Source organism: Coloeus monedula (assembly GCF_965178545.1).
Source record: "Coloeus monedula genome assembly, chromosome: 2".
NCBI lineage: Eukaryota > Metazoa > Chordata > Aves > Passeriformes > Corvidae > Coloeus > Coloeus monedula.
Genome location: NC_138782.1, coordinates 118,724,088 through 118,743,221, shown reverse-complemented (window position 1 = coordinate 118,743,221; position 19,134 = coordinate 118,724,088). Strand labels below are relative to the sequence as shown.

Below are 19,134 nucleotides of genomic sequence, written 5' to 3'. Positions count from 1 at the left end.
GAGGAGATGAGGGGCGGCCATGAGGGGAGATCATGGAGGAGATGAGGGGCGGCCATGAGGGGAGATCATGGAGGAGATGAGGGGCGGCCATGAGGGAGATCATGGAGGAGATGAGGGCGGCCATGAGGGGAGATTGTGGAGGAGACGAGGGTGGCCATGAGGGGAGATCATGGAGGAGATGAGGGGTGGCCATGAGGGGAGATCATGGATGAAGACAAGGGTGGCCATGAGGGGAGATCATGGAGGAAGGTGAGGGGTGGCCATGGGATGTGAGGGTGTCAGAGCCCGTCGCAGCTGTTCTGAAATGTCCTTGCTCAGGTGTGCCAGCAGAACAAGCCTCCTCCCAAGGTGAGATCTCCAGGCGATGGATTTCACAGGCACCCGCCCTCTGCGTATGTAATAACTCGCTTTTCATTTTAATTTTCATTTTAACACGTAATGAGCTGACTTACAAACCCAAGCCTGAGGAGCTTGGGAGGAAATTCAGGAGCGTTTCTGGAAACTGAAGATTTTGGCTCCTGTTTGGTTGCTTTGGAGAAGGTATTTGTTTTTTACAAATTAAAAAAAAAAAAAAAAAACAAAACCAACCCAAAACCACAGATATTTTGTTGGGAAATCACATCAGGTTTCATCTTTTCTACCACGACCGGGTGAAAACCCCTTCTTGTCGCAGCGTTTCACCTCGGACAGCGGGAATAAAATCCTACCTGGGGCCGTGTAAATTCGTTGCTGGTAAAAATAAACATTTTTAGAGGCTGGCATGGGCCCAGTGTTTGTACATCAGCTCTGCCTTAACGCGCTATAAAGGGACAAACACCAAAATTAGGGATTTTTGTCATGGCGACAAAAAGCCCAGGGTTTCAAAGGGGGGTGGGGGGGGAAACAATGCCCCAAACTGAAATAAACCCCAAAAAGGGGCGTTAATTTAAGCCTCACTTACTGAAAAACAGATAAGGAGAGAGGGGTGGTGGGGAAAGGGGGTGCGGGAGGAGCCCAAATCCTTGGGAAAGGGGTGAGGGGGATCCCAATCCCTTGGGAAGTGTGGAGGAGGAGCCCCATTCCTTGGGAAAGGGGTGAGGGGGATCCCAATCCCTCGGGAAAGGGGTGCAGGAGAAGCCCCATTCCTTGGGAAAGGGGTGAGGGGGATCCCAATCCCTTGGGAAGTGTGGAGGAGGAGCCCCATTCCTTGGGAAAGGGGTGAGGGGGATCCCAATCCCTCGGGAAAGGGGTGCAGGAGAAGCCCCATTCCTTGGGAAAGGGGTGAGGGGGATCCCAATCCCTTGGGAAAGGGGTGGAGGAGGAGCCCCATTCCTTGGGAAAGGGGTGAGGAGGATCCCAATCCCTTGGGAAAGGGGTGGAGGAGGAGCCCCATTCCTTGGGAAAGGGGTGAGGGGGATCCCAATCCCTTGGGAAGGGGTGGAGGAGGAGCCCCATTCCTTGGGAAAGGGGTGAGGAGGATCCCAATCCCTTGGGAAAGGGGTGGAGGAGGAGCCCCATTCCTTGGGAAAGGGGTGAGGGGGATCCCAATCCCTTGGGAAAGGGGTGGAGGAGGAGCCCCATTCCTTGGGAAAGGGGCGAGGGGGATCCCAATCCCTTGGGAAAGGGGTGGAGGAGGAGCCCCATTCCTTGGGAAAGGGGCGAGGGGGATCCCAATCCCTTGGGAAAGGGGTGGAGGAGGAGCCCCATTCCTTGGGAAAGGGGTGAGGAGGATCCCAATCCCTTGGGAAAGGGGTGGAGGAGGAGCCCCATTCCTTGGGAAAGGGGTGAGGAGGATCCCAATCCCTTGGGAAAGGGGTGGAAGAGGAGCCCCATTCCTTGGGAAAGGGGTGAGGAGGATCCCAATCCCTCTGGAAAGGGGTGGAGGAGGAGCCCCATTCCTTGGGAAAGGGGTGAGGAGGATCCCAATCCCTCGGGAAGGGAGTAAAGGAAAATCCCCATTCCTTGGGAAAGGGGTGCGAGGGAAATCCCAGCCCTTCGGAGGCAAAAAGCCCCAAGGGACCAAACTTAAAATAGCGCCAAACCCGCGCTTTACAAGCGCAAAACAGCCAAAAAAGCGACAAAAAAGCGACAAAAAAGCGACAAAAAGACACCCGAGAGCCGCCAGCCCTCGCTCGGGTAAAGCCCGGAGCCCCGCGGGCTGCGGAGCCTCATCCCCGGGGCCGGCTGGGCGGGAGAGCCGCGGGGAAGCAGCGAAAGAAGCAGGGGGGGAAAGAAGCAGAGGGGGAAAGAAGCAGGGGGGGAAAGAAGCAGGGGGAGAACGAGGGAAAGAAGCAGAGGGGGAAAGAAGCAGGGGGAGAACGAGGAGGAGAAGCAGGGGGAGAACGAGGGAAAGAAGCAGAGGGGGAAAGAAGCAGGGGGAGAACGAGGGGGAGAAGCAGGGGGAGAACGAGGGGGAGAACGAGGGGCCCGCAGCCCCTGGGCCGCTCCCCTTCCCCCGCGGGCAGCGCCGGCATCCCCGGGCCGGGCCGGCGGAGCGCGGCGGGGCCGCGGCCGGGGCCGGGCGGCGGGGGCGTTGCACGGAAAGGCATCGGCGGAGCCAATGCGCAGGAAGGGGCCGAGCATGTGGGGAGGTTGTTTACACCAGCCCGGCCCCGGGAGCTTTAACCCGGCCGGCGGCGAGGCGAGGCTCCGAGCGGGGCTCCCCGGGCGCTGTGAGTAGCGGCATCCCCCCCGCCCGGCTTCCTCCCTTTCCTCTTCATCCTCCTTCCTTCCCTCCCTCTCTCCCTCTACAGCCGGCGGCTGAGAAGGAAGGGAGAAGAGGGGAGGGGAGGGGGGGGGGGGAAACAAAAACAAAAAATCGGGGGGGGGGGAAATAATAATAATAAAAAAAAGCCGCGCGCGCGGGAGCGGCGGTTCCCGCCCGGCCGCGGCTCCGCCCCGCCCCGCCCGGCCCGGCGGGGCTCCAGCCGGGAACGGGGACGGGCGTTCCAAAACAGCCAGCGCCGGGCGGCAGCCGTGCCGGAGGTAAGCGGGACCCCAGCCGGGACACCCCCGAACCCCGCCGGGCTGGGCAGCAGCCGGCTCTGCCTTTCCGCCGCTCCCTGCCCGCTCCCGGGGCGCGCAGCCCCCTTCCCCGCGTCCTCCGTGGGGCCTGCCCGGTGTCCGTGCTCCCCGCGGCATTCCCACCGCAATCCCAGCCCCTGCCACCCCCTCCCGCCGGCTGTGCCCGCACTCACCGGCTGCCGGTGCCCCCCAATCCCGCTCCATGCCCACCCCCCCTCGCTGTCCGTACCCACCCCACCCGTGCCCCCCCATCCCGCTCCGTGTCCCGCCCCCCGGTTCGCTCGGTCCCTGTGTCCCCCTCCCTCCTTCCCTCCCTCCCTCCCTCCCTCCCTCCGTGTCCCCCGCCCCGCGCACACGTGCCCTGCCCGGTGCCGCCCTCCGCGGCAGGCCCGGGCACACTCCTCCTTCTCCTCCTCCTCCTCCTCCTCCTTCTCCTCCTCCTCCTTCTCCTCCTCCTCCTCCCGTGCCTCCGGCGCTGCCGCGTTCCCCACGTGCCCCGCGGCCGGGAACACGCACAATCCATGGATCCGTGGATCCGTGCCGCTGCCGGCACCGCTCCCAGAAAGCGCCCGACTCCCTCCCTTTCCTTCCTGGCTGCCCTCGCCGGCCCCACAAACGGGATTTTTTTTGGGGGGGGGGGGGGCTGGAACGCGTCCTCCGAAAGTGTTTCCCTCTGGGATCATTCCCCGCTTGGAGCGGCCTGGTGTTGGCGCGGGTGAAGCCTTTCCCCACAGTGACACATCCAGGGGCGCAATCCAGGCGGAATTAGGAGGAAACTCTGGGAAGCGCCTGTTTTGTGGGCTTTGGGTCTCGCTCGGTTCAGCTTTGGGGTCGGAGCCTTTATTAAAAAGGGCCCGAACTCGGCGGAGCGCTGCCTGCGGAGACCCCCTCGTGCCCGTGGTTTGCAAAGGGATCCGGGGTATTTTTGGGATAAGGAGAGAGAGGATTTCTGGAAACCGTGGGCTGGGAGACAGGAAAAGTTTGGGCTCTGTCACAGCCTGGCCGTGGTGGTTCGGGTCCTTGATCCGTGGCGGGACTGAGGCTGGATTCGAGGGACTATTCCAGCATTTTTCCCTAAAAAAACCAGGGAAAACGGCGTGTGCTTGCCCAGCACCACTGCTGCAGGAGCTGCCTTCTTCCCAAAAAAACCACCCAGGAGCTGGGATGAGCACCGGGAACCATTCCCCGCTTCTCCCTTGAACCAACCATTCCTCGTTTTCCGCGCGCTCTTTCCCAAACCTCCGCCGGCGGCCGGGCTCGAGGGCTGACGTTCTTGGAAAAGCGCCGGCCAAAAATCCACGCCCGGCATCGGAGCAAGGAATAATTTGGGATCCGCGCCGGCTCTGACCCCTGCGGCGCGTGATTGGGAACAGCTGGGAGGGCTCCCGCTCCTCTCCTCGCTTTGGGGGGGTTTTTTTTGGGGGGGGGGAACACGAGCGGGAACAGGGATTTCTTGGCACGGCCGTGTCCCCCTCGGCTCCGGAATGGGATCGGGCGTTCAAAGGTCTGCTGGAAGCAGATGCGGTTCCAAAAATTGGCTTCGGGAAGGGTTTTCCTTCCCCCTCTCCCGTTCTCTCTCTCTCTCTCTCTCTCTGCCCCTTCCCGCTCCCTCCGCGGGCCGGAGGGGGAAGGCGAGGGAAGGGAAAACGAAACCCCGAAGGAAATGAGAAGCAGCTTCGGCGCTGCCCCGCTGGCCGCCGGCCAGGAGGGGTTTGGAGGCGGCGTGAGCAGCCTCGGCGCCGTTTTCCCTCTTGCCGAGATCCCGCAGTTCGGATCCCAAATCCTGGGATCCTCCAAGGCCGGAAGGAGCGCGGTCAGCAGGGCTGGAGAGGCTTCGTTGCGGGCTTTGAGGCGAACCGCCGTGTCCACCCCCCCCCGTCCCCGCCAAGCCCTTCTTGGGGGATCTCCAGAAAACAGGAAAAACCCCCTTGGAAAAAACAACCCCAGCGGGCTCAGGAACATCCCAGAGAACTCCTCACCTGGCGAGGTGAGCGGGAAGCGGCCGGGAGAGCGGCTCCGCTTTGATCCCGCTCCAGAGGGAAGGAGCCGAGGGCGGCGGCGGCGATGTCCCCGTGCCGATGTCCCCTGTCCCGCCTCTCTCCGAGCGCCCCCGTCCCCTTCCTCCTCCTCCTCCTCCTGCCCCGTCCTTTGCGGCTCCTCCGAGCTGTTAATGTTCTACCCGGGCCCGGCGGGATTCGGGGCAGGACGGTTATCCATAAAACCGCTCGTAAATCCTGGATGGCCTTGGGAGCGCGATGGATGCGGCTCCGAGGAACTCCGGGCAGCTCCCCTGGCTTTCTTTGGGAATTCCTTCTCGCCCGACACGCCCGGAGGGGCAAAAATAGTTCCAGTTTTGGGATAAAAATGCTCCAAATCGTTCCTTTCCAAAGGAATCGGGAGGAAGCTCCTGTTTTGTTGGCTGCGGGGGCTCGGAGAGACCTCTCCCAGAATTCGGAGAGCTCCTGAAAATGGGAGCGTTGGGATGCAGCTGAGGAAGGGCTGGGAATTCCAGGACTGCCCCGGGAACGAGGTCTGGAGGTCAAGGCTGAGCAGCACCAGGGTGGGACAGTTGGGAATGGCCGTGGCGCCCTTGGGAATGTCGCCGGTGGCTCGTGAGCTCCGGACGCTGACGGCTTTTCCTTTGGGCTGGCTCATCCCGATTTATCCCGGAGAGCTCCAGAAGCCGTTCCCAAAGATGAGCTGCGGGGTGGCGGCGGCAGCTGCGGCTCCGCCGTCCCCGTGCCAGCTCCCGGTGCCATCCCGGTGTCTCCGCAGCGTCTCCGCCATGGCCACCGTGCTGTCGCGGCGCCTCGGGAAGCGCTCCCTGCTCGGCACCCGCGTCGCCGCTCCCGACGGGATCCTGGCGGCTTCCCAGATTCCCGAGCTGGGCCGGGCGCCCGCCCCACACGAGGATGGATCCTGCTCCCGGGCTCTGGAGGAGAGCGGCCGAGCCCCCGCGTTCCCGAATCCCGGCCTCCGGCAGCTCCGTGGGCAGCAGGTACCTCCTTGGGTGGTGGGGTGTGCTCCAAGGGTGGGGGAATTCCTGGGATTCTCCTGAATTCCTGGGGATCCCGTGGGTTTGGATCACGCCGAACTGAGGCAGAGGTCCGTTTCCTCTGGAAATATCCCGAATCCCGGCCAAAAGCGGGATCTTCTCCGGAAAAAAGAGCACGGACGCGACGTGGGTGGCTCGAGGTTTCCCTCCGTCGTGCTGAGGACGATGGTTTGGGAGCGTCACCAGATTCCCAATGGAATTCCCTGCCACGGACTCCTCCCGTGTCTCCGTATCCCGCATTGGAATCCCGAGGGAAGCCGCACGGAGCTGCCCCGGGAGCTGCGGATCTGGGGGCCGTGGTGCCCTGAGGGAGCTCCCCCAGCCCCTCTGGATTCGCCGTTCCCGTGTCCCGGAATCCCGACCGAGGCTCGGGAGAGCCCTGGGACAGGGAACAGCATTCCCAAATCCCGGCTGCTTCCCTGCGAAGCCTTTTCCGGGCAGAGCTGGGGAGATGAAGTGTGAAACGTTCCCTGCTCGTTTTTCCGCCTCTTCCCGGTTTTTGTTGCCCACCGGGCACTGAGGGCTGTTTCATTCCACGCGGGAGCGTTTTTCCAGCTGCTGGGAATGGCACTGAAACAGGGATGGGGTGTCCTCCCCTCCCAGCACAGCCGGAGGAGATCCCAGCTCCTCGTGCTCCGTGGAAAAGTCCCGATCCCGGTTTTCGGGAAGGATTGATCCTTGTGCCGATTCCCCGGATCCCAGATCCCGCAATTCCCCGGAGGGACGTTCCCGGTGCTGCGAATATCCAGGGGATATTTTTCCATGAATGGGAATAGGCTCGGGGTGGTGCTGATGGAAAAGCGCCCATTCCGGAGGGATTTGGGAATCTGGGAAGGAGCAGATTCCCGAAAGGAAGGGTGCCTGGAGGAGCTGGGTGTGGGCGATCCCTGGGAACAAACCCAGAGCAGCCAAATCCATCGGGGAAAAGTCCAGCCGAAATCCCAACTCTTGGAGGCTCGGGAAATTCGGGATTGCTGGGGCTGGGAAGAGCAGATTTTTTTTGGGGGGGGGGGGATGAACCCTGGCCGCTCCTTAGGAATCCGAACTCCAAACCCTCCAGGACAGGAAGGAAAACGAGGATGAGGGATCCCGATCCCGTGGGATCCAGAACCTCATCCCAAACTTCTCCTGCCCTTCCCAGGTCCTCCTCACCGCCCTGGATGAGCCGAGCCAGGGATTCCCGGCGTGCTGGAGGCTGCCGGACGCGCTCCAGCCTCCGTCCCTGCCCGATTCCATGAATCCCGGCCCCGCCGAGGCGCTCCAGAGATCCGTGTCCAGCAGCATCGACGTTCCCAAGAGGTTGGCGCCTTTTCCAGGCGGCGATTCCAGGGATATCCCCGCCTTTCCCGGGGATTATCCGCAGGGCGCTTCCTGTCGGGATGGCGGGGATCTCGGATGCCTTTTCCCTTCCCACCCTGGAGGGGGGGGCGTACATCCACGGGGGGTTCTCCGGGTGGTTCCTCCGCTTTTTCCATGGGAATTCCCGATGTTTTCTCCCTCTGCCGGAGCAGGAAAGCCGACGCGGCGGTGGAGATGGACGAGATGGTGGCGGCCATGGTGCTGACGAGCCTCTCGTGCAGCCCCGCGGTGCGGAGCCCTCCCGGCGGCGACGGCGGCGGCCTCCCCCGTGAGTGTCCTTCCGAGGGAATCCCAGATTCCCGGGAGCCGGGAATGCGCCGCTCCCGTTGGCGCAGGGAATGTGGGGAGGGTCAGGGAGCGGCAGCGGGATTGTCCGGTCCCGGAATGGCCGAGGGTGGGAAAAGCCTCCGGGATCGAGTCCGAGCATTCCCGGCGTTTCTGGGTGTCCCAGTGCCGCTTCCACAGGGATCTTTGATCCCTCTGGGAATGGGGATTCCAAACCTCCCCGGGCAGCCTTTGGAGGGCTGGAAAAATCCTTTCCAGGTGGGAATTGTTTTTAAAATCCAGCCTGAGCCTCCCCTGGAATAACTTGGGGCTGTTCCCTCTTTTCCCGGGAGAGATCCCGATCCCACCTGGCTGCTCAGGGAATTCCAGAGGGGGAAAATTCCCTCTGGAGCCTCCTTTTCTCCAGGCTGAGCCCCTTTCCCAGCTCCAAACCTTTCCCAGTTTTCCATCCTGGAGCATTCCGTGGTGACACAAATCCAGGAGCCGGCACTCGGCCTTGGGGACCTTCACACCATCGCCCTCATCCCATGGATCCAGCCCTTCCCGATGATCCCGATCCCTCCGGCATTCCCACATCCCATGGATCCAGCCCTTCCCGATGATCCCGATCCCTCCGGCATTCCCACATCCCACCCACCTCATCCCATGGATCCAGCCCTTCCCAATGATCCCGATCCCGATCCCTCCGGCATTCCCGCATCCCACCCACCTCGGAGTCACCTCCAAGCTGACTCCAGGTGCCTCAATCACAGCGGTGTGGGAATGGCAGGAGTGGGAATGGAAGGAGAGGGAATGGAAGGAGAGGGAATGGAAGGAGAGGGAATGGCGGGAGAGGGAATGGAAGGAGAGGGAATGGCGGGAATGGGAATGGCGGGAGTGGGAATGGCGGGAGTGGGAATGGCGGGAGTGGGATTGGCAGGAGTGGGAATGGCAGGAGTGGGAATGGCGGGAGTGGGAATGGCAGGAGTGGGAATGGCAGGAGTGGGAATGGCAGGAGTGGGATTGGCAGGAGTGGGAATGGCAGGAGTGAGATTTGTGTCCCTGAGGAGCTGGAGGAGCTCGGGAAGGGCTCCTGGCTGAATCCCGGAATTCCCGAGGTTGGAAAAGCCCTCCGAGGTCATCGAGCCCCACCTTGTCCCCAGCTCCGAGTGCCACATCCAGGAATTCCTTGGACACTCCGGGGATGGGGACTCCCCCTTCCACTGCCTGACCCTCCTCTCCAGGCGGGAATTGTTCCCAAAATCCAACCTGAGCCTCTCCTGGAACAACTTGGGGCCATTCCCTCTTTTCCTGGGAGAAATCCCGATCCCACCTGGCTCCTGTCAGGGAATTCCAAATCCATGTCCCCAAGTGCCACATCCACAGGGATTTTCGATCCCTCTGGGAATGGGGCCTCCAAACCTTTCCCTGGGGAGCCTTTGGAGGGCTGGAACACCCTTTCCAGGCAGGAATTATTCCCGAAATCCAACCATCCACGGCCATCCCAGGGCAGGGGGCAATTCCCGGTCATTCCTTTTTTTAGCGGCAGCCTCATTCCCGAGGAGTCAGAGGTTCCCGGGATGGATAAAAATAACCCCGGGAGCCGTGGGAATTCCGTCCCGTGCCACCGGGAACGGCACAAACGGGATAAGCCGCGGATAACCGGGCGGAAAAGCAGCGTAGACAGGGAGTGGCATCGAATTCTCGGGATAACGGTTGGGATTTGTTGGAATTCCCCAAAATTCCAAGCAAACCTGGGTTTCAGAGGAAAGAAGGGGCGGGGGGGGAAACGGGAGCGAGGAGGGGGGAGGGTGGATTTGATTCCCGATCCCTTGGGAAAAGCTCAAGGATTCCCAGATTTTCCCCCCCCCCGCGGGTTTTTCCTGCTGGAATTCTGGAATTTAGCTGGGATGGGATCCGGGTGTTTCCAGGGAGCCTCTGGCTTTGCTCTGCTCATCCCGAGCTTTTTATATCCGAAGGGAAGGGATTTAGGGAAGGGACTTAGGGAAGAAAGATGAAGAAGAGGAGGAAAAGGGGGAAAGGGAGGGAAGGGGAGGGAAGAGGTGGAGAGGAGAGGAAAGGGGAGGAAAAGGAGGAGAGGGGAGGGAAAGGCAGGAGAAGGGGAGGGAAGAGCAGGAAAAATGAGGAAAACGGGAGGAAAAGGGAGGAAAGAAGAGGGAAGGGGAGGAAAAGGGAAGAAAGGGCAGGAAAAGGAAGAAGAAAGGAAGGCAAAGGAAGAAGGGAAGGGATTTAGGGAAGGGATTTAGGGAAGAGATTTAGGGAAGAGATTTAGGGAAGAGATTTAGGGAAGGGATTCAGGGAAGGGAAGGGATTCAGGGAAGGGAAGGGATTTAGGGAAGGGAAGGAATTTAGGGAAGGGAAGGAATTTAGGGAAAGGAAGGAAGGGCCTTGGCCGGGCTTTTAGGAGGATCCCTGTGGCTTTTCCAGCCTGGGGACGGGATCATCCCCAAGGTGACGGTGGCAGTGTCCCCATGTCCCCGTGTCCATTCCCCGCACCCTGGGGACGTTGTCCGGCCGTCCCCGAGGTGACGGTGGCAGTGTCCCCATGTCCCCGTGTCCCCTCCGCACACCCTTGGGGACATTGTCCGGCCATCCCCGAGGTGACGGTGGCAGTGTCCCCATGTCCCCGTGTCCATTCCCCGCACCCTGGGGACGTTGTCCGGCCGTCCCCGAGGTGACGGTGGCATCCCCGTGTCCCCCGGGCGCAGCGCCGCGGGCCGCGTGCGAGGCGTGGAAGGAGAGCGGGGACGTGTCGGACAGCGGCAGCAGCAGCAGCGGCCGCGGCAGCGCCGGCAGCGCCGCCCCGTCCCCGCCGCGCCCCTCGGGCACCGCCCGCAGCTCGCCCGCGGCCGACGACGGCTTCGACACCGACTGCGAGCCCTTCCCGAGGGACGAGCCGGCTCCGCGCAGGAGGAAGGTGGGGATGCGGGAAGGAGGGAATGAAGGCGGGAAGGAGGGAATGAAGGCGGGAATGAACACGGGAAAGAATGAAGGCGGGAATGAGGGAATGAAGGCGGGAATGAGGGAATGAACGCGGGAAGGAATGAACGTGGGAAAGAGGGAAGGAACGCGGGAATGAGGGAATGAACGTGGGAATGAATGTGGGAATGAAGGAATGAACGCGGGAGGGAACGTGGGAAGGAAGGAATGCAGGAATGAACGAGGGAATGAGGGAAGGAATGAAGGCGGGAAGGGATGAGGGAATGAATGAACGCGGGAAGGAAGGAATGCGGGAGGGAAGGAACGCGGGAAGGGATGAACGCGGGAAGGAATGAGGGAATGAAGGAACACGGGAATGAAGGAACACGGGAATGAAGGAACACGGGAAGGAATGTGGGAAGGAATGAGCGCAGGAAGGAAGGAATGAGTGTGGGGAGGAATGAACGTGGGAAGGAATGAGGGAATGAAGGAACACGGGAAGGAACGTGGGAATGAGGGAAGGAATGCAGGAATGAAGGAACGTGAGAAGGAAGGAACACGGGAATGAGGGAAGGAACGTGGGAAGGAACGAACACGGGAAGGGACGCGGGAATGAAGGGACGTGGGAATGAGCGCGGGAATGAAGGAAGGAACGTGGGAATGAAGGAAGGAATATGGGAATGAAGGCGGGAATGAATGAATGAGCACGGGAATGAGGGAATGGACGCGGGAATGAGGGAATGGATGCGGGAAGGAATGAATGGACGTGGGAATGAGGGAACGAGGGCGGGAATGAGGGAACGAGGGCGGGAATGAGGGAACGAGGGCGGGAATGAGGGAACGAGGGCGGGAATGAGGGAACGAGGGCGGGAATGAGGGAACGAGGGCGGGAATGAGGGAATGAAGGCGGGAATGAGGGAACGAACGTGGGAAGGGATGAATACACGTGGGAAGGGATGAAGGCGGGAAGGGATGGATGAAGGCGGGAATGCGGGAATGCATGCAGGAATGAATGAATGAACGAAGGCGGGAATGAATGAACGCCCGCGGGAAGGAATGAATGAAGAAGCGCGGGAATGAGGGAACGCCCGCGGGAAGGAATGAATGAAGAAGCGCGGGAATGAATGAATGAGTGAAGGCCAGCGGGAAGGAAGGAATGAATGAACGAAAGCGGGAATGAGGGAACGCCCGCGGGAATGAGGGAATGAATGAACGAACGCCCGCGGGAAGGAATGAGGGAACGCCCGCGGGAATGAGGGAATGGGCGCAGGCCGCGGGAATGAGGGAATGGGCGCAGGCCGCGGGAATGAGGGAATGGGCGCAGGCCGCGGGAGGGCTCGGCGGTGCCGGGCGAGGGTGACGCGGGCGTCCCCCGCAGAACTCGGTGGTGTTCAAGTGCCTGTGGCCCGGCTGCGGCAAAGAGCTGCGCTCCGTGGTGGGCATCAAGCGCCACGTCCGCACGCGGCACCTGCGGTAAGGCCCGGCCCCTCCGGAATTCCCGGGATTTCCCTTTCCTGAGCCCTGAATCCGTGGGATTTACCCCTCTGGAATTCCCGGGATTTCCCCTTCCTGAGCCCTGAATCCGTGGGATTTACCCCTCTGGAATTCCCGGGATTTCCCCTTCCTGAGCCCTGAATCCGTGGGATTTACCCCTCTGGAATTCCCGGGATTTCCCCTTCCTGAGCCCTGAATCCGTGGGATTTACCCCTCTGGAATTCCCGGGATTTCCCCTTCCTGAGCCCTGAATCCGTGGGATTTACCCCTCTGGAATTCCCGGGATTTCCCCTTCCTGAGCCCCGAATCCATGGGATTTACCCCTCTGGAATTCCCAGGATTTCCCCTTCCTGAGCCCTGAATCCGTGGGATTTATCCCTCCGGAATTCCCGGGATTTCCCCTTCCCGAGCCCCAAATCCATTGGATTTATCCCTCCAAATTCCTGGGATTTCCCCTTCCTGACCCCCGAATCCATGGGATTTATCCCTCCGGAATTCCCGAGATTTCCCCTTCCTGAGCGCCTGATCCACGGGAGGCATCCCCTTGGAATTCCTGGGATTTCCCCTTCCTGCCCCCCCGAATCCATTGGATTCTTCCCTCCAGAATTCCCAAGATTTTCCCTTCCCGAGGGAAATGGGATCTGTGGGGTGGGAATGGGATCTGTGGGGTGGGCATGGGATGTATGGAGCTGGGATCTATGGGTCAGTCTATGGGGCTGGGAATGGGATCTGTGGGGTGGGAATGGGATCCGTGGGTCAGTCTATGGGGCTGGGAATGGGATCTGTGGGGTGGGAATGGGATCTGTGGGTCAATCTGTGGGGCTGGGAATGGGATCTGTGGGGTGGGAATGGGATCTGTGGGTCAGTCTGTGGGGCTGGGAATGGGATCTGTGGGGTGGGAATGGGATCTATGGGTCGGTCTGTAGGGCTGGGAATGGGATCTATGGGGTTGGGATCTGTGGGTCAGTCTGTAGGGCTGGGAATGGGATCTGTGGGGTGGCAATGGGATCCGTGGGTCAGCCTGTGGGGCTGGGATCTATGGGTCAGTCTGTGGGGCTGGGAATGGGATCTGAGGGGTGGCAATGGGATCTGTGCTCAGCCTGTGGGGCTGGGAATGGGATCTGTGGGGTGGGAATGGGATCCGTGGGTCAGTCTATGGGGCTGGGAATGGGATCTGTGGGGTGGGAATGGGATCTGTGGGGTGGGAATGGGATCTGTGGGTCAGTCTGTGGGGCTGGGAATGGGATCTGTGGGGTGGGAATGGGATCTATGGGTCGGTCTGTAGGGCTGGGAATGGGATCTATGGGGTTGGGATCTGTGGGTCAGTCTGTAGGGCTGGGAATGGGATCTGTGGGGTGGCAATGGGATCTGTGGGTCAGCCTGTGGGGCTGGGATCCGTGGGTCAGTCTATGGGGCTGGGAATGGGATCTGTGGGGTGGGAATGGGATCTGTGGGGTGGGAATGGGATCTGTGGGTCAGTCTGTGGGGCTGGGAATGGGATCTGTGGGGTGGGAATGGGATCTATGGGTCGGTCTGTAGGGCTGGGAATGGGATCTATGGGGTTGGGATCTGTGGGTCAGTCTGTAGGGCTGGGAATGGGATCTGTGGGGTGGCAATGGGATCTGTGGGTCAGCCTGTGGGGCTGGGATCTGTGGGTCAGTCTGTGGGGCTGGCAGTGGGATCTATGGGGTGGCAATGGGATCTGTGCTCAGCCTGTGGGGCTGGCCCCAATCTATGGGGCACGGCATTCCCAGCGCTCCATACTCCAGCATTCCTAGGCCAGGAGGATTTCCTTGCTTTCCTCGGCAGCGGGGACAGGGACAGTGGGGAGGACAAAACCCCTGTCCCAGACTGGCGGGGCCGGGGCCCCCTCGTCCCCTCTGTCCCCTCTCCGGTGGCCACAGGGCCCCCTCGTCACCGCTGTCCCCTCCCCGCAGGGACGGTCCCGACTCGGAGCACCGCAAGCAGGAGGAGGATTTTTACTACACCGAGGTGCAGCTCAAGGAGGAGCCGCCCGCCGAGGTGCCCGCGGCCAGCGCCGCGCCCGCTGCCAGCCCCGCTGCCAGCGCCGGTGCCACCAGCCCCGCGTCCTGCTCCGCCCCCATCGCCATCCGCCCGGCGCTGGCCCCGCCGGAGCCCGGCCCGTGCCCGCCCGCCCTGAGCCACTCGGCGCCCGGCTCCTTCTGGCACATCCAGGCCGACCACGCCTACCAGGTGAGCGGGGCCGCGCTGCGGACGGCGGCTGCGCCTGGCCCTGGCCCTGGCACGGGGATTGGTGGCCCTGGCTCCTGGCCCTGGCGCCCAGTGTCCCCTGGCACAGGGAGTGGTGTCCCTGTCCATGTCCCTGTCCCCTGTCCCTGTCCCCTGTCCCTGTCCCCTGTCCCTGTCCCCTGTCCATGTCCCTGTCCATGTCCCTGTCCCTGTCCCCTGTCCCTGTCCCTGTCCCCATCCCCTGTCCCTGTCCCCTGTCCCCTGTCCCTGTCCCCTGTCCCCGTCCCTGTCCCCTGTCCCCGTCCCTGTCCCCTGTCCCCTGTCCCTGTCCCCTGTCCCCTGTCCCCGTCCCTGTCCCCTGTCCCCTGTCCCTGTCCCCGTCCCCTGTCCCTGTCCCCTGTCCCCTGTTCCTGTCCCCTGTCCCCTGTCCCTGTCCCCATCCCCTGTCCCCGTCCCCTGTCCCCTGTCCCTGTCCCTGTCCCCATCCCCTGTCCCTGTCCCCTGTCCCTGTCCCCTGTCCCTGTCCCCGTCCCCTGTCCCTGTCCCCTGTCCCCTGTCCCTGTCCCCTGTCCCCTGTCCCTGTCCCCTGTCCATGTCCCTGTCCCTGTCCCCTGTCCCTGTCCCCTGTCCATGTCCCCGTCCCTGTCCCTGTCCCCCGGCTGTCCATGTCCCCTGTCCCCCGTCCCCTGTCCCTGTCCCCTGTCCCCTGTCCCTGTCCCTGTCCCTGTCCATGTCCCCTGTCCCCTGTCCCTGTCCCCGTCCCTGTCCCCTGTCCCTGTCCCCGTCCCTGTCCCCTGTCCCTGTCCCCGTCCCTGTCCCCGTCCCCTGTCCCCCGTCCCCTGTCCCTGTCCCCGTCCCCCGTCCCTGTCCCCCGTCCCTGTCCCCCGTCCCTGTCCCCCGTCCCTGTCCCCCGTCCCTGTCCCCTGTCCCTGTCCCCTGTCCCTGTCCCTGTCCCCTGTCCCTGTCCCCTGTCCCTGTCCCCTGTCCCCTGTCCCTGTCCCTGTCCCTGTCCTTGTCCCCCGTCCCTGTCCCCGTCCCCTGTCCCCGTCCCCGTCCCTGTCCCCCGGCTGTCCCCTGTCCCCTGTCCCCGTCCCTGTCCCTGTCCCCCGGCTGTCCCCTGTCCCCTGTCCCCGTCCCCGTCCCTGTCCCCCGGCTGTCCCCTGTCCCCTGTCCCTGTCCCCCGGCTGTCCCCTGCCGGGCTGTGGCCCCACTCTCATTCCCGGCCCTGGAATGTGCCCCACCCCGCAGATCCCGGGGCCGGAATGCGGCCACTCCGGCTCCCGCCGATCTCCGCCACAGGAAATTTGGGAACACGGAGCCCTGTCCCCTGTCCCTCCCCCCTCCACACCCCGGGGCTGCTCCAGGGAATGTCACATCCCCGGGAATGGCGGTGACATCAGCAAAAAGCAGGAAAAATCTGTACCTGGGGCCAAAAGCACCGACACGGCCGGGATTTGGGGGGGCAGGCGCGGAGGAGCCGCTGAGCGCCCACACTCCCTCCGTGCGAGCAGCGGGAAAGGCTCCACGGGGATTCCCGTGGGAACGGGAGATTCCCAGGCCGGCTCCTGACCCCTTTCCTCCCTGCCAGGCGCTGCCCTCCATCCAAATCCCGGTGTCCCCCCACATCTTCACCAGCATCAGCTGGGCCGCCGCCACCTCCACGCTGCCGTCCCTGTCACCGGTGAGTGCCGCGCGTTCCCTGCCCCGAGCGGCCCGGCGTGAGCACTGCCCGCTCCGGCTCCTTTTCCCCTCCTTTTCCCCTCCTTTTCCCCTCCTTTTCCCCTCCTTTTCCCCTCCTTTTCCCCTCCTTTTCCCCTCCTTTTCCCCTCCTTTTCCCCTCCTTTTCCCCTCCTTTTCCCCTCCTTTTCCCCTCCTTTTCCCCTCCTTTTCCCCTCCTTTTCCCTTCCTTTTCCCCTTCATTTCCGCTCCACTTCAACTCTGCTTCGCCTCCTTTTCTCCTCCTTCTCGCCTCCCCTTCGCCTCCACTTCAATTCCGCTTCAATTCCGCTTCAACTCCGCTTTCCCTCTGCTTTGCCTCCTTTTCCCCTTCTTTTTCCTTCCTTTTCTCTCCTCCTTTCCCCCCTCTCTTTCCCCCCTCTCTTTCCCCCTCCTTTTCCCCCTCCTTTTCCCCCTCCTTTTCCCCCTCCTTTCCCCCCTCCTTTTCCCCCTCCTTTTCCCCCTCCTTTTTCCTCCTTTTTCCTCCTTTTTCCCCTTCTTTTTTCCTCCTTTTTTCTCCCTGTTTTCCTCTCTTCTCTTCCTCCCTTTCCCCCTCCTTTCCCCCTCCTTTCCCCCTCCTTTCCCCCTCCTTTCCCCCTCTTTTTTCCTTCTTTTTTCCTTCTTTTTTCCTTCTTTTTTCCTTCTTTTTTCCTTCTTTTTTCCTTCTTCTTTCCTTCTTCTTTCCTTCTTCTTTCCTTCTTCTTTCCTTCTTCTTTCCTTCTTCTTTCCTTCTTCTTTCCTTCTTCTTTCCTTCTTCTTTCCTTCTTCTTTCCTTCTTCTTTCCTTCTTCTTTCCTTCTTCTTTCCTTCTTTTTTCCTCCCTTTTTCCTCCTTTTTTTCTCCTTTTTTTCTTCTTTTTCCTCCCTTTTCCCCTCTCTTCTTTTCCTCCCTTTCCCCCTCCTTTCCCCCTCCTTTTCCCCTCCTTTCCCCCTCCTTTCTCTTCTCCTCTTCTCCTCTTTCCCCTCCTTTTCCCCCTCCTTTTCCCCCTCCTTTTCCCCCTCCTTTTCCCCCTCCTTTTCCCCCTCCTTTTCCCCCTCCTTTTCCCCCTCCTTTTCCCCCTCCTTTTCCCCCTTCTTTTTTCCTCCTTTTTTCCTTTTTCCTCCCTGTTTTCCTCTCTTCTCTTCCTCCCTTTTTTCCTCCATTTCCCCCTCCTTTCCCCCTCCTTTCCCCTGCCTTTCCCCCTCTTTTTTCCTCCTTTTTTCCTCCTTTTTTCCTCCTTTTTTCCTCCTTTTTTCCTCCTTTTTTCCTCCTTTTTTCCTTCTTTTTTCCTTCTTTTTTCCTTCTTCTTTCCTTCTTCTTTCCTTCTTCTTTCCTTCTTCTTTCCTTCTTCTTTCCTTCTTCTTTCCTCCCTTTTTCCTCCCTTTTTTCTCCTTTTTTTCTCCTTTTTTTTCTGCTTTTCCTCCCTTCTTCCCTCTCTTCTTTTCCTCCCTTTTTTCCTCCTTTTCCCCTCCTTTTTCCCCTCCTTTTTCCCCTCCTTTTTCCCCTCCTTTTTCCCCTCCTTTTTCCCCTCCTTTTTCCCTTCTTTTCCCTCTTCCCCTCCTTTTTTCCCTCCCTCCTTCCCTCCCTCCTTCCCTCCCTTTTCCCCTCCCTTTTCCCCTCCCTTTTCCCTCCCCTTTTCCTCCCTTTTCCCCTCCTTTTTTCTTCTCTTCTTTTCCTCCCTTTTTTCCTCCCTTTTTCCCTCCTTTTTTTCCTCCCTGTCCCCTCCTTTTCTCCTCCTTTTCCCCCCTCATATTTTCCCCCCTCACATTTTCCCGCCCTTTTCTTCCCGCCCTTTTCTTCCCGCCCTTTTCCCAGCCCTCCTTTCTGAGGAAGCGCAGGGCTGGATGGAGCCCTCACAACCCCTCGCCTTGCCCCCTTTGCCCCTTTCTTGCCCCCTTTGCCCCTTTTTTCCCCCCCTTTCCCCCTTTTTTCCCCCCTTTGTCCCCTTTTCACCCGCTCTGTCCCTCAGGTGAGGAGCCGCTCCCTGAGCCTCAGCGAGCCCCAGGCGCCGCTGCTCCAGCCCCAGCTGCTCGTGGCCTCCCCGCCCCGCGTCTCCCTCAGCACCAGGTGAGGATCCCGCCTCCCACAGCCCCGGAATCCACCTGAGTCCACCCGACCCTTAAATCCAGGAGGGGAAAGAACGTCCTCCCTTCTCCCGTTCTTCCCAGGAAAGTCCGCGGCGAAGCCAAGAAATGCCGCAAGGTTTACGGCATCGAGCACCGGGATCAGTGGTGCACGGCCTGCCGCTGGAAAAAGGCCTGCCAGCGCTTCCTGGACTGAGACCCGCTCCCATCCTTCCCTCTTCCCACCTGGAATTCCCACGGGAATCCTTGGAATTCCCACGAGAATCCGGGAATCCCTCACTGCTGCAAGCAGGGACCGTGGAGGTCCCTCCCGGCACAGCGCGGCGGCGCCTCCGGAGCTGCGTAAATCCCTCCTCCTGTACATTCTACACCCGGGGTGGCTTTATTTTATATATAAAAAAAACACCCTTTTTTCCACTTTTTTTCCCTGTTTTTAAAACCCGAAGAACGATTCCCTGTGGGATCGGCGAAGGAGGAAGTCGCGTGCTCGTGGTTTGGGCTGCGTTGATGGCGATTTGGGGACCAAAGAGCTTCCTGAATTTCCCAGATCTGCTGGAAAATCCCCCAAAACTGGGCTGAGGTTTCGGGGCAGCTTCCCCCACCTTTGGCTGCCTAAAAAGTGCAAATCCTTCGTTTCCTTTAAGGAAAGGGTCGGAAACAATCGTAGCTTTCAAGAAGAGAAGGTTGGGATATCCCAGGAAAAGTGGGAGAGGGCGGGTTTTTTTTGGGAGCAGGAGTTGGAAGTTCCTGTTCCCGCACCTGGAGGTGCCTCAGGCATCGTTTTGGGGGAGGCGACGGGGACAAAACAAATCCCAACAATTTTAATCAGGGAAGTTTTTTGGGTAAAATGTTGGATTCCTCCCAATTGGAGGCTTTGGGAGTTTGTTCAGCTCCATGAAAAATTCCCAACTTCCTTCCGAAGCAGGCAATTTGGGAATTTGGGGTTGAAGGGATGGCTCCAGGAGGAGGAGGAGGAGGAAGTGGGAAAGGTTTCCCTTCGCATCCCGACGGGGCTCCAGTACGGAACCAC

General features: G+C 60.8%; 1 protein-coding gene across 4 annotated transcripts; it reads left to right on the top strand.

The window, feature by feature from the left end:
• Positions 1 to 2,583: 2,583 nt before the first annotated feature.
• ZNF395 (zinc finger protein 395) lies at positions 2,584 to 18,720 on the top strand. Of its 4 annotated transcripts, none has more exons than XM_082302813.1 (9): positions 2,584 to 2,651; positions 5,779 to 6,001; positions 7,200 to 7,357; positions 7,570 to 7,685; positions 10,411 to 10,619; positions 14,053 to 14,329; positions 15,915 to 16,007; positions 17,990 to 18,087; positions 18,189 to 18,716. In XM_082302813.1, exons 2-9 carry the CDS (start codon positions 5,789 to 5,791, stop codon positions 18,681 to 18,683), a joined length of 1,659 nt encoding a protein of 552 aa, XP_082158939.1. In that variant the 5' UTR covers positions 2,584 to 2,651; positions 5,779 to 5,788; the 3' UTR covers positions 18,684 to 18,716. The 4 variants fall into 4 exon arrangements, with proteins under 4 accessions (XP_082158939.1, XP_082158940.1, XP_082158937.1 ...); XM_082302814.1 differs by lacking the exon at positions 2,584 to 2,651 and adding an exon at positions 2,897 to 2,964 and having other exon boundaries at positions 18,189 to 18,717; XM_082302811.1 differs by lacking the exon at positions 2,584 to 2,651 and adding an exon at positions 4,384 to 4,990 and having other exon boundaries at positions 5,394 to 6,001; positions 18,189 to 18,720.
• The last annotated feature ends 414 nt before the right edge of the window (positions 18,721 to 19,134 follow it).

Excerpts from the sequence above, each read along its gene's own strand:
- ZNF395 (XM_082302811.1), top strand. The coding sequence starts at position 5,486 with ATGCAGCTGAGGAAGGGCTGGGAATTCCAGGACTGCCCCGGGAACGAG. Across the intron at positions 10,620-14,052 it reads CGGCTCCGCGCAGGAGGAAG|GGACGGTCCCGACTCGGAGC; the intron begins GTGGGGATGCGG and ends CCCTCCCCGCAG. Across the intron at positions 14,330-15,914 it reads AGGCCGACCACGCCTACCAG|GCGCTGCCCTCCATCCAAAT; the intron begins GTGAGCGGGGCC and ends CCTCCCTGCCAG.